The sequence below is a fragment of the Vespa crabro genome, chromosome 23 (assembly GCF_910589235.1).
Source record: "Vespa crabro chromosome 23, iyVesCrab1.2, whole genome shotgun sequence".
Classification (NCBI taxonomy): domain Eukaryota; kingdom Metazoa; phylum Arthropoda; class Insecta; order Hymenoptera; family Vespidae; genus Vespa; species Vespa crabro.
In genome coordinates, this window is record NC_060977.1 from 2,605,790 (window position 1) to 2,620,000 (window position 14,211).

The 14,211-nt window shown below is 34.3% G+C and overlaps 1 protein-coding gene across 1 annotated transcript in view; it reads left to right on the top strand.

The window, feature by feature from the left end:
- Positions 1-344: 344 nt before the first annotated feature.
- LOC124431981 (cell adhesion molecule 2-like) overlaps positions 345-14,211 on the top strand; it is a 32,833-nt gene continuing 18,966 nt past the window's right edge. Inside the window, exons 1-3 of the mRNA XM_046980423.1 lie at positions 345-549; positions 855-1,336; positions 1,890-2,119. Of these exons, the coding sequence (XP_046836379.1) occupies positions 2,059-2,119 (61 nt within the window). The 5' untranslated portion in view covers positions 345-549; positions 855-1,336; positions 1,890-2,058. The remainder of the gene's footprint in view (positions 550-854; positions 1,337-1,889; positions 2,120-14,211) is intronic.

The window sequence follows — 14,211 nt, forward strand, 5'->3', positions numbered from 1 at the left end:
AAGACACAGAGAGAAAGATAGATAGATTGATAGATAGATAGATAGATAAAGAGAGAGAGAGAGAGAGAGAGAGAGAGAGAGAGATACATATACACGCACAACACATACATTATCGTAAAGGAGAACGTGCGCGAGCGAACGCAAGCGTGTAAACCGTCCTCCTTCTCGCACATCGTCGTCCCTTAGCTTTTCCTCCCTTCCCACCCTTCCCCTCCCCTCCGCCACCTTTCTCGTTCAACCGCCCTTCCACCCTCCGCGTACGTGCCGTGGACGGTGGCGGAAAGCTGTGCGCGCCAGAGCACCGTGACAGGGGGTGGATCGGAAACGCGCATGCTCCCACGGCCGAGAATCTCCCCAGTCAGGGTAAATCTGCCAACGAACGAAGACGTGCCTGCGTGCCGGATTGTGTTCTATATGTACATCAACGATGTCGCGTTCGCGAAGAACCGGCAAGGGAAATCGTACGAGAGGATAAACTCAACGAACTTTCGATTAATTTCATGATAAAAATTAATCGAAACCCTTACAACGGGGATACAATCGATAAATGTGATTAATTGGGATCACGATAAACTGTCCCTCCCACCTAACCCCCCTCCCGCACCTTCCAAGTGGGACCATATTAAAGGTTCCATATCGAATGTTTCTTCTATCGTGTGTGTTTAGTGAACTTAACTTTTCTATCCGTCGAATGAATTTTATTTATTGATACATACATATATATATATATATATATATATATATGTATATATATATATATATATATATATATATATATAAATATATTTATGCATCTATGTATATATATCATTTAATCATGAAATGCTGTGCTTTCGATACTAATTTATATGTAGGTCTATACCTATATATACATATATGTATATGAACTGTACACACGCATAGTAATAGGGAAAGAGATAGAGAGAGAGAGAGAGAGAGAGAGAGACAGAGAGAGAGAGAGAGATAATATATCGAGAAAATATTATTGCTATGTGATCTGTGCGGGTCGTGTTATTGAAATAAATAACTTTTGATATCGTGTTTGACTTGGTGATCTTCGAAAGATAAGATTCTATTTCGTAGATTGGATTCAGTGAAAGAAAACTAAATACAACTTTGGAATGAAGATCAAAGAGAGAGATCGTATATTTTTGGTGCGTCGTTGAAATGATTCGTTCATTACTTTCGAATGGTGTTAAACGTATCGGAAATAAAGAAAAAGTAAAAAGGATTTTGTGATTGTAAAGTGAAGGGACAAGTTTGAAGAATAAAACTTGTAGTGACTTGAGTGACTTCAAGTTGAACGATACGATCGAAAAGGGAGAAGTCATTTTTGGTATTGAACTATCGAAACTTTTCTCATAAAGCGAGTACTTTGATAAAGTACAATCCAGAAGGAAGTATAATATACACGATATTAGAAGGATCGTCCTTAGAAAGTTGTTACTCATCGAATAGATTGTGTGCGCGCACATTCGTTATCGTATATTCGGGAACCTCGCACATTTTGGGTGTGGATTGGTTTACTAAAGTTGTCGCGTGATTTTTCGTGGGGTAGAAAATATTTTTACTTTTTTTTTTTTTTCTTTTTCTTCGAGGGTGAAACGACGAATCGAAAGTTCTTTCGAAGTAGTTCGAAATCAATTGGATCAATCGATCAATCGATCGATCGATCGATCGAACGATCGATTCTTTGATTGATTGATTGATTCGTTTCTACGAATTCGATTGATTTCTTTCCTTCTTTTTCTTTTCTTTTCTATTTTCTTTTCGTTCTTGTTCTTTTTCTTTTTTTTTTTTTTTTTCTTTTTACTGCTTCCCTTTTCTTTTCTTTTTCTTTTTCCTTTTCTTGTTTTCTTCTTTTTTTCTTTTTATCTTCTCGTGTTAAGTGCCGCCGCGTAAAAAAAAAGAAAGAAAAAGAAAAAGAACAAAAAATAGGAATCAACGGTTTTAATAATATGAACTTGAAATAATGGGAGAAGAAACGAAGAGAATAATGTGAATCGTTTTAATAAATAAACATAAGTGATAACGTTTCAACAGAAAATTCTCTTGGAAATGGCTCTGAGATGGCAAGCCAGGCTCTCCATCGCTGCCATACTCTTCATGTGTACCGAAGGTAAATGCATCATCTATCGTTCATTTAAATTTTTACCTTGGATATAATAATCTATCGTCTAATACGTATGATTCGTCTATCGTGATTTTGATTACTTTGATTCAAGAATTTCTTTGTTCGAAAATATATTCCATACATATATACATACATATATATATATATATATATATATATATATATATATATATATATATATATATATATATTCGTACGATCGAACGAATTTTCCTCTTCAATGATAAATAATAAATTCTATTTTCTCGAAATAGATACGAACGAATAATAAGACAAAATTAAGAATTCAAATGAATAAAAAATAAAGAAAGGAAAAAAGATGGAAATATATAAAAAATAAAAGTAAAATAATAAATATAATATAATAAATAATATATTTACGAGTAACGTAATTATATCCTTATTAGGAATAATGCTTTATTATTTCATTATGCATATGATCGTCCGACTAATTATCGCAATTGAATGTATTTCCTCGTAGAAATCACATAAATTTTCCCGTCGTCGTCCATAGAATTTCATTAAATTATATACATACATACATACATACATACATACATACATATATATATATATATATATATATATATATATATATCTTAATTGTGTCGTGTAATATAACGATTGTATTAAACGGTGCTTGATTATTGTTAATAAAAGTATATATATGATAATAACTGAATCGAAGTGAATAAATAATATTCAAGATAGATAGAGAAAGAGAAAGAGAGAGAGAGGGAGAGAGAGTTAGCTCGAATAGCGTCTTAGATATGAACAGGGCAAACAACTTCATGTTCAACTTCATCGTTCTTCATTAAAGGGAAAGCGTCTTCGAACTTAGACGATGAAGTTGTATGTAGAGACTTATGTAAAGAGTTTGCGCGCTAGAGAGAGAGAGAGAGAGAGAAAGAGAGAGAAAGAGAGTGTATCTAACGTAGGGAAACTAACCAATCGTATAGTCAGAGTCTAGATAATTTTACGTTGTTGGTCCATCCAAGTGAATAATTCAATATCCTCCAAAACAACACGCAAGCCGCGCGTTATATATAAACGGAAAGTTATTCGATCGAAGCCACGGTATTGGGCGATAAAACGGCATAGTTAATGGAATTACAAACGTTGTATGTGCTCGTTCGCGATCGAGCTCTATGCACGTATACGCGTACAACGATGCAACTTCGGCTCTTGCATTATTCATAAGTCTATCCGATCAAGCGGTACGCGTGGAAAAGAAAAAAAAAAAAGAAAAAAAAAAGAAAATAAATTGAAAGAGAGAGAGAGAGAGAGAGAGATGGAAAAGAAAGAGATGGAAAAGAAATTAAAAAACCAAAAAAAAGACAAAAAAAAATTAACACGAAGAAACGAAAAAAATCTTTCTAACTTCGTACTACCACTCAACATTCATCCAAACGCAATTCACCTATCTCCCATTAACCATACACCAGCGTCATTGTACGTTCTTTTAAATCGTAAAATCTCTTTTAAAAATCTGCCTTAGTACATTGTAAAAATTTCAAAGGATACGAAGAAACAAGTTGAAATTAAATTCAATGGTAGATACAGTAGGAGGGATGATCGGGAGAGATCGTGGTTGTATTGGTAATGGTAGACAGTAACAGTGGTGGTGTAAAAAGTATCGTACAGAGGGTGGAACGTTTCGCGTGTAACCGGCACAATTTTACACACCACTATCACAGCCAAACCTTTCTCCTACACTTCTATCTTTGTCCAACGAAAACGAATAACTTTTGCAATTTCATTCGACGCGAGGCGCGAATTGTTCGACTCGCCATGTTCGCGGGACCACGAAACTTCGAAACGGACAAATTAAACGATCGTACCATCGCCATCGAGAGGTGGTACCATTCGCGGTGACGTTGGTGGCGAGCCATCAGACGATATCGTGCTTCTCACGTCGGATCTCGCACGAAAGAGAAAGAGAGAGAGAGAGAGAGAGAGAGGGGATGGAAGTTATCACAAAGTTCAAAGATTAAATAGTAGGAATCGTCGAATAGGAGGAAATATAATAGAAAATATAAATAGATAGGTGAGACTTTTTCTTTTTTGTTTTTCTTGTTTTTTCTTATTTTCTTTTTTTTTTCTTTTTTTGTATTTTTTCACCCTTTCGATAATTCGTAATAACTAAGAGTAAAATGTGATAAAAGAAAAAAAAAAAAAAAAAAAACTAAAAAGGAAAATGTATAAGACAAAGAAAATTGTCCTTCATGGCTGGGTTTACAAATTGAACGTTTTATTTTTTCCTTTTTTTACTTATTTTTTCAACTCCCTATTTTTAAAGTCCTGCGATCGTAGAGACCGATAAAATATAGGTCTAATTATAATGTAATATTTTTTTACACGTACATTAAACTCATTATATATATATATATATATATATATACCGTAGTTTTATTCGTACGGGTATTAATCTTTTCATCGTATGATCGTAGAAAAAGTTTTGCACCAGAATTTCTTTTAATAATACTAATATAATGGAGTTCGCGACTATTTACGAGGATAGAATAAGATAAAATAATTTCTCGTGATTATCGTAAATGATATCAATTGATCGTGTGTTATCACGCCATCGTTCAATGTTATTCGCGTTGTTAATTATGATTCAAAGAAGATTCGATTGACGAGGAATTTCGATAGACAATTAAATGAAATAATTGTATAAATTTCGAGATAATTTTCAATTACATTATGATAAATCAGCGATTTTCGGGAAGATATATAGATCTCGCGAGAAAATTTAAAAGGGTGATCTATATACGTATACATATACACATATATATATACATATACATATATAAACATATATATATATATATATATATATATACATAAAGGAAGAGCGCTAACGTCGTCGTACGAAAGTTTAAGTAAGTAGGTTAAACTGAGAAACGATCGATCCGTTCTGTCGTTGTCCGTTATCGGTCTCTCTATATTCCTAAGGCGTTCTGAAACGCAGCCAAAACGTCATCCCTGTATCGATATATATCTATACTATCGATAGTGTACCTCTTAAATTTTCTTTTTACGATCTTGCTAGTACATACATTGAAATATACAGATGAATACATTCGGATGAAAACTCATTCACGCAAATATCATATTAATCATATTTGAATCGTCCATAAGGAAATCATAGGCCGTATCATTCGACGGAACGGTCAATGAACTGTTACTAGTTAAAACCTAATCAAATATTCAACGTGTGTGCGTGCGTGTTGGTTATCGTGGAACGAATCGTTGAAGAATTTCACGACTTTAGCCGAGCGAAAGTCAACCCGCCAAGTGTTACAACCTGTTTTCTTTGAAAGCGTTAAGGCTCGTGGAAAAATGATTTGCATAGAAAACGCGTGGTTTGCTGGGCGAACAAAGTATGTACGGAACCGTGAACTGAAGTGCTTTTGTTAGAATACAGGAGAAATGGGAGTGATAGAGATGGAGAAGGGGTTAAGGGAGAATGAAAAGTAGAGAAGGCAGGTTGAAACTTTGACTTCGGAGATTATCCTTATCGCGTTATTTATTTTTCTTTTTTTTTTTTTTTTTTCTTTCTTTTTTCTTCTCCTTTTTTTCTACCCTCCCTCCCTACCATCCCTCCCTCCCTTCATCCCCATACCGATGGAATCTAAAAAGAAATTTGATTTTCTATTTTCCAAGGAAAACTCGATGGACTGCCTTGTTGTTTTTTCATTTTGTGTCTAATGCAAAATCGTATCTTGGAATGATTTGTATATCGAAAGAAAATAGGAGTAAAATAATCGTCATGTTTCAACAATATGACGTATGTTTTTTTCTATGTTCTTTCCCTTTTTTCATTTTTTTCTTTTTCTTTTTCTTTTCCACATGACACGTTATCTCGTGGATAGGTTCGTGAAATTAAGCCGAGTAATTTCACGCTTGTGAAAATGCTTCTCTCTCTCTTTCTCTCTCTCTCTCTCTCTCTCTCTCTCTCTAAAATAATCCTTCCTTCGTGAAAATTGCACACGAAGCCGACGCATGCCTTCGTTATATCAAATATCTCTCCTTCTCATCTGGATTTTCATCATCGTCAGATAAATTCCAATATTTCTAACATGTCATCGTCAATTCCAATGACGAACTACGAATGAATTCAAAATATATTTTCAAAGATTTCTTCAATCAATAGAATTAATTAATATTCCTCGTACAAATTCAATTTCGTTCAATATTATTTCATAGCCCGTTGAATTAGATATAACCGGATCGGTTCTTCTTTCATTGATATTTTTATTTGAATATTCAACTGTCGCAACTCCGATCGAAAGTCAAAGCGTTTCTGATCGTTAGAAAACGCAAATAAAAGTTGCAAAAGTCTTGCGATGGAAATAACGTATACCTTTTTCCAAGAAAACGACGTAATCGATAGACAAACGCAATGGGATCCGACGATTTCAAAAAGGGGAAAAGAGAAAGAACGAGTAAATACTTTACTCTGTCTTCCCTCCTTCCCTCCAACCCTCCTTTAACCTCCTAACCTCTTCTCACATTGAAATAAGTAATTCGTAGAGAATACGTTGTGTCATAAATATTGAATAAGGGATAATAAAAATAAAGAATCATTTTAGATTAGTATGTCGAGGGATTGACACATTGTATCAGTTTAATTGACAATCGAAGACATTATGGCATTATTTGAATTGAAAAAAATAAGCTCGAAAAAAAGTATAACTACATTTCATTTAGTTAAGGGTTATTTGCTTGAATATAAAAAATGAAATAACAATTATGATATATAATTTAATAAAAAAAAAAAAAAGTAATTCTCTTAGACAATAATTTCTTTAGAATATTTAATAAATTTGATTTAAATAAAATTATTTATCTTTTAACGTAGAAAATAATTTCTACGTTTGTTATTTTTAAACATCTTTATAGAACTATACTCATTTTCTTATCTTCGATTAAGGAAAACAAAAATAATTGCACGTACGTTCGTATAATTTTCTTTTATCTCTAAATTTCATCTTAAAACAATATTAGCTTCCTTATCTTTACTAAATATCTGTATCTTTGATATATATATATATATAAAATGAATTACATATTTGTTATTTTTAAACCTACAGTTTTATTAATCGTACACCACAAATCCCTTACTTATTACAATATACGTCTAAGATAACAAATATAATTATTGCCTTTGAATAAAAATGATTCGTTATCTTGTGAATATTAATTTGCAATTTGTAAAAGTCGTTTCGTTGATCGACAGATAAATATATATTTTTGTTTTGTTTTATAAATAATATAATTATAGGCTCGTTTTCGTTCGTACGTATTATAACAGCTGTTTTGAATCATTGAATTAACGTATTATAAAAATATTCATTTTCTCTTATAATATGATAATAAACAGGAATCAACAGAAAGGATTCCATTGAGAAAACAGGAGAGGATTAAACTTTTGGAATAAGTTTCAAGATTGAGGCACCTCGACGATGATCGATTTGAATCGAGAGAACTACATTGCAGATTCAATGAAACTCAAAGGAATCGTCCTAAGAATTCTCTGGTAGAAGATTAGATTTGCATTCTATCATTCTCATTGGAGTTATTCGGCTCGACGAGGTTAAACGGGAGATTATTTCAAAATGAACTCCGTGGTGGCTGGCAGGTGTTCCACCGATCTCTCGAAACTTTCCCGCGGAACTTCGTTCCGGGAATCGTTTTAGTCCCTCGTTCCTCTTTCTCTCTTTATCCTTCCCTCATCCCCAACTCCATTTACCCCCTTTAACCCCCATCCGAATTCCCCATTGCCAACTACTCACACCTCGCCACACGTTACTTGGCACATGAAATCACACAAAGTATGACGAACCTTGAAATAACTTTCCGCAATAATAAAGGACAACGTGACGCGTGCATCTTCACTTTAATCTCGCGTTTCTCATTTTCCTGTCTCATAATTTGCAAGGGGGGGGAAAAAAAAGGGGAATGTAAAAAGAAAAGAGAGAGGGAGAAAGAGCGGAAGAAGGAGAAAAAACAAAGGAAAAGGATAAAAGTATGTGTGTGTGTACGTGCACGTGAGACAGAGAGAGGGAGAGAGAGAGAGAGAAAGAGAGAAAACAAAGAAGGAAAAAAAAAGAAAAGAATAGACTGTCCAGTAATTATTTTTGCACTTCTGAAAATGTCATGACTGGGATTACATCTCACAAAGAGATGCATTTACACACATTGACGTATATAAATATATACATATATATAGGTATATGTTTATACATACATATATATATATATATATATATATATATATATATATATGTATGAAAATGAAGAAAATTCTCGTTGAAAGGAGGGATTTTTTCTTCTTCTTCTTCTTCCTCTTCTTTTTGTGTGTTTTTTTTCCCTCCCCCGCTTTCATTTTTTCTTCTCTCTTTTCTTCGTGTTTCTATAATTTTTCTGTCTCCTCTTTTTCTTCTCTCCCTGTTTTTTTCTCTTCTTCTTTTTCTTTTCTCTCTTTTTTCTTTTTTTTGTTTTTTTTTTTTTTTTTTCTTCTTTTCTCTCGAAAGAAAAACATCTCGGATTAAAAGTTTCGTCCGGCGTACTTGAATCTCACCTTATCTTTTGCGGGGTTTACAATGAAACGACGACTCGAAGCGGAAGCACTCGCTCGTATACATTCCACTTTTTCGGTTAGACGAAAACGAGCATGGCCGGTATAGTGTCCTCGGTCTAGATTTTTGTTAGGAGGCTGCGACAGTCTGACTTTTCGGAGGACGTGCTACTTATTTAAGTAGAACAAACTTTAGTCCCGCCGGCGTCAGCTCATTCTCTCTCTTTCTTTCTCTCTCTCTCTCTCTCTCTCTCTCTCTCTCTCTTTTTCTCTGTTGAATATAAAAGCGATAGGAACCTTTTCCCTTCGTGTCGAGGGAAAAGAGGAAATCATTAACGGATTATTCGCGAGTCGCTTCCATGCGTGTGCGGAATTAGTTGCGAAGTTTCACGATAGGAAACTTTCTCACTATTCTCACGATATAGTTCAAATACATAGATAGACATAGTATACGAATACTTGTACGATTTGTGGTTTACCTTATGAAATCGTTCTTTGTAGTTTTAAAAATAAACAATCTCATGATTTTAACGTAACTATTTCATAATTTTAATGTAATTAAATTATATACAATAAGATTTTAAAATCGATTTAAGGAAAATTATTTGTACGATTAGATGTAATTAAATTTAATATTTCATTTGGAAAAATTGCATTTCAATATTTATCTTTAATAATTTACATTTTTCTTTAGTACCATTTATATGTGATATATCATTAAATAATGTGAAACGATATTAAGCGTAATTCATTAAACGAACAATTAAATATGATCAAACTTAAGGATCAAAGGGGAATATACAATAATAATTCAGGAAGTAATGTTCGTTTCCTGAACGTTTTAAACCAAATCCTCTTCTTTACATTCTTCCGGTGGATTTTACGAATACGAATTTCCACTAAGTGTGAGACGTATGTGTATATATATATATATATATATATATATATATATATTTATATTTATATATGTATAATTCTCATAGAGATACGTGAGAATGTACGTAACACACGCAATAGAGAAGTTCGCGATCCCCGGTAAAGTCGCAACCGGCTGCATTCGCTTGTTACGTGGTTGCAGTCAGCTCACAGAGGGAGGAAACATTAAGTTTCTCCGTGTTTTAATTACGAGCCACGAAAGGGAGTACCCTCGACCTGGTTAAACGCGAACGGCAACTTGCTCCTCGCCGCTAGTCACCCTTGTGTTTCCGTGTCACGTGACAGACTGACGGACAATCTCACGGAAAATGATAAATTTTTATTCTACAAACTTTTTCATTGTTTACAATTTTCATTGTAAGATTATATATATATATATCTCATGATATATTCTATCATTAAGTTTATCAATTGAAGTTCGAGGTCCAATAACTCGCGTTCCAGATTTATAGGAAGGACTAAAAAAAAAAATGAAAAAAAAAAAAAGAAAAAAAAATGTCATTAATCACTCAAACTCACTTATACGGTGACACAAGAGACACCCTTCTTTCATACGTCCTTGTTACGATAAAAGGGATAGAAAAAGGACAGAAGTGTCACAAGTGGTTAAGTTTAAAGACTAAAGAGAAATCTAATCGGGAATCATTAGATATATCTTATTAATGCAATGGCTTATACTTATTCAATCGGTATTTTATATGTCCCAGGGAAATAGTTAGCTACAATATAATTTTATTGAATAGAAGACGCAACCTATTTGTCTGTGTAAATTTCACTCGGACGTTGTTACAAGATATATGGGTTTTAAGGTCTCTCTATAAAGTCAGTAAGATCGATATGAAAGATTCTGTAATATAATACTTAAGTGAGACTTGTGTCGTATTGATCGATTGAAAATTAGAGAAGAATTATTCGATTAAACGGTATACGTAAGTTAAGTAGCAAAGCAATAGGAAAAAAAAAAAAATAAAAAGAAAATTATTCTTATCGTTGGATGTATCCGACTGTTGTAAGCACTTTAACTCAACCGATAAGCTCAACTTAATGTTTAATAATTTCTCAACATGTTTCATATCTGTTCCGTGATTTACTTACATCGTTGTTATCTTAAACCTTAAAAACAACTTTCAGGCCGTACTAGGCGCCTACGCATAACGATTTATTTCGTTGCAATTTTTATCGATGAGAAAGAGAAAGAGGCAATAACGTAAGCTTTCGCGGCTTGGCGAGTGTTGCAACAAGGTAACCAACCTTTGTAAAAGGTTACTATACATTTGCGATTTAAGTCACGCGAGGTCCATGTGTGATTAAATTATATTACCCCTTTTTTAAGAGATAAGCTCAAAATTTATCGACCTTATTTATCTGAGACTCGAGCATTATAGTTACCTTATATACCTTCTTTTTCTTCTTCTTCTTCTTCTTCTTCTTTTCACTGCTATTTTTCCCTTTCTCTCTCTCTCTCTCTCTCTCTCTCTCTCTCTCTCTCTCTCTGTCTATATATATCTTTCTCTTCTCTTATTTTTCTTATTTTAAATTTGAAGCAACGTCAACCTCCTATGGTTGAGATGAACAACGATAGAACTTAATTATTAGCCGAGCCTCGTGTATTTTTTTAATCAACGTTGAGTGCCCTAACCAACTATAAACAAAATCTATTCTAGCCCTGGATTCTCACGTTTTACACGTCATATAAAGTTATCACGTTTGGCTCGTTCGAAGAAAGTAGTCTCCTTTGGCTTACTTGGGTTTCTTCGTGAAGTATTCTTATATTTCTTAGGAGAAGGTCGCATGCGTTCTAAGTCCCAGAGCAACATAAATATTCAAAACGTCGGCGAAAAGGTAGAACTTTTCTTTCTAGATAAAAGAAATTAGAACGAACTATACGATATATCTAATGCCATGGAATTTACTTAAACGTCTTAATCTCGTACGACGAATTATGATTCTCCGTTGAGAATTGAATTAAAATTAAAAAAAAAAAAAAAAAAAAAAAAAAGGAAAAAAGAAAAAAAGAAACATCAAAATTTATTCGAAGAAGCAAATCTCTCTCTCTCTCTCTCTCTCTCTCTCTCTTTCTTATTTTTCTCGAAATTCATCGAATTCACGAATAACAAAGTTATTGGTTTTTTCAACATGGCGTTCGTCTGGATAGTATGTGATAATATATGTTACCTCGATTTCACATAGCATCGTTCTAGGACATATTCTCATCCGTTTTCCATCAGGAACGTTTTATGGTTGGACTGCAGTAAGTGCGAGCAGCTGTTGCCGTATCCGTTGATGTTCTTATCCCAATAGTTCCGTCCGCAAGCAAGCAAGCAAGCAAGCAAGCAAGCAAGGAAGCAAGCAAGCAAGGAAGCAAGGCATTTTGCTTTTCCATCCTTTGCCAACACCGATGGTCCACTCTTGGGAACGATAAATCACGGACGCTCCATTTTCCTTGTGTAATAACGAACGTTGTAAGAAAACGATAACAATAAGTTTATCGTGTCGTAAAAGAATAATAACGTTGAAAAAGAAGAAAATGCTGAAACATCTTCGAATTCTCATAAATGAGAAAAAGAAAGAAAGAGAGAGAGAGAGAGAGAAAGTCTACAGCGAATCAAGTTGTAACATACTAAGATAATTTGTATTCTCTAATCATAGTCGATGTTCGTTCTTATGGTATCTCGAACGTTTTCATCGTTATCTTGACTATTCCCTTCTAACTTTACACGTTTTACGATCGGCTATTATGGTGGACGCAATCTCTGTTAGTCGTCGTCATCCTCGTCGTCGTCGTCGTCGTCGTCGTCGTTGTCGTCATTGTCGTTGGTCGTTGGTCGTTGTCTTTGTAAGCTGAAATCTCTTCACCTGTAGCAATAACGCGAAAAATCGTTGAGGGGTTGTTGGAGGATGACGGAGAACGCAATTACCGCTGGCTGTTGCTGTAAAAGAAAAGAAAAAAAAAAAAAAAAAAAAAAAAAGGAAGAAGAAGAAAAAGGAAAAAAAAAAGGAAAGAGTATGAAGAAGAAGAAGAAGGGAAAAGAAGAAAAGAAAAGATAAGATGAGAGAAGCAAAAAAAGGAAAGAAAAGAAAAGAGAAGAAAAGAAACGTAGTAAGGAAAGTCTAGTCTTATCGACAAATTCTCCTTCTTCTCAGACTGGCCGAAAACGAATGACTAGCAATTTGTAGGACGAATTGGGTGTGAGACTATAAGTCAATGCTGTGAACCAGTCACAGTCTTACCTTCCTTTGCTGTTACTCCTACGTGATTTAACTTCTTCCACGAAAGTATCTCTTTCGTTTTGTCTCTTTCTCTCTCTCTCTCTCTCTCTCTCTCTCTCTCTCTCTCTTTCTCTCTCTTTCTCTCTCTCTATCTCACTGTCTCTTTTTTCATCTTTCTTTCTCCTTTCAACGGTACGACTTTTTCACGACTCTTTTTCACGAGCGGACTAGTTCGATATCAAAACGATGGTTGGAAATGAACCGACATCACGATTCTGTCATAAAACGCAACGAGAATGGTACGACATTGAGAAACACTCGGAGATTGGCAGGCAAACTAAGAAAATTTCTTTTTCTTTCGAAAGTGTCGACTTCACGTGAGTCATCTAACGTGACGATTACGTTGATAATTTAATTTTAGGATTGAAGTTCTTTCCTTTTTCTTATTTTTCTTTTTCTTTTTTTTTTTTTCTTTTTTTTTTTTCTTTTTTCCTTAAACATTTTTATAATTTTTACTATTGTCTTTGACAAGAAGAAGAAAAAGAAGAAGACGTAATAAATTCTAATGCGTTAGAGAAAGGACCGTGTCGTTATAAGCTCTACCAGTTTAGTTAGCTCTCTGTGAAATTAATTAAAGCAAACGAGACAGAAGTGTTTGAAATAGCAAGAAACATAGTTATCCGACGTTAGACGTCACGAGAATCCTCGAAATAGTGACATACCGTATAGAATATACATGAAAGAAAGAAAGATATAGAGAAAGAGACGAATAGATAAAGATAAAGGGAAAGAAACAGAGTGAAAGCGAGAGATCGAGAGAGAGAGAGAGAGAGAGAGAGAGAGAGAGAGAAAGAGTGAAAGAGATTGAAAGAGATAAGGATATAAATAAAGATAAAGGCTAGAGATAAAATATATCCATGAAAGGAATGAGATAGGCAATATGTTCGACGAAATGAAAGTAAAGTAAAGGAGAACGAAATAACAATAGCATATAATTATTATTAAATACATCGTCATGAATAAAAGGTACAGTAAGAGCATTAACGTTCATACATAGGTGAAAGTCGTTGCTTATATCCAACTCTCCTTCCTTTACTTACCTTTGCTACCTAACCACCCTCTCACCCATGTCTCTTTTCCTTCCCCTCCCCCAATAGCACCCCCACCCCCTCTACTCCGTTCTCCACCCCTAATTCACTCTTACGAGGAAACGTAATGAGCTCTGATCTAATCTAATTCCATCCAATCTCCCTCCGGCAATAGCTACGTCCCAGAACTATTAAGGTCCGCTAAGCACCAAGGTATAGACACTTTGTATGTCCGTACTTACCTACCTACCTACCAA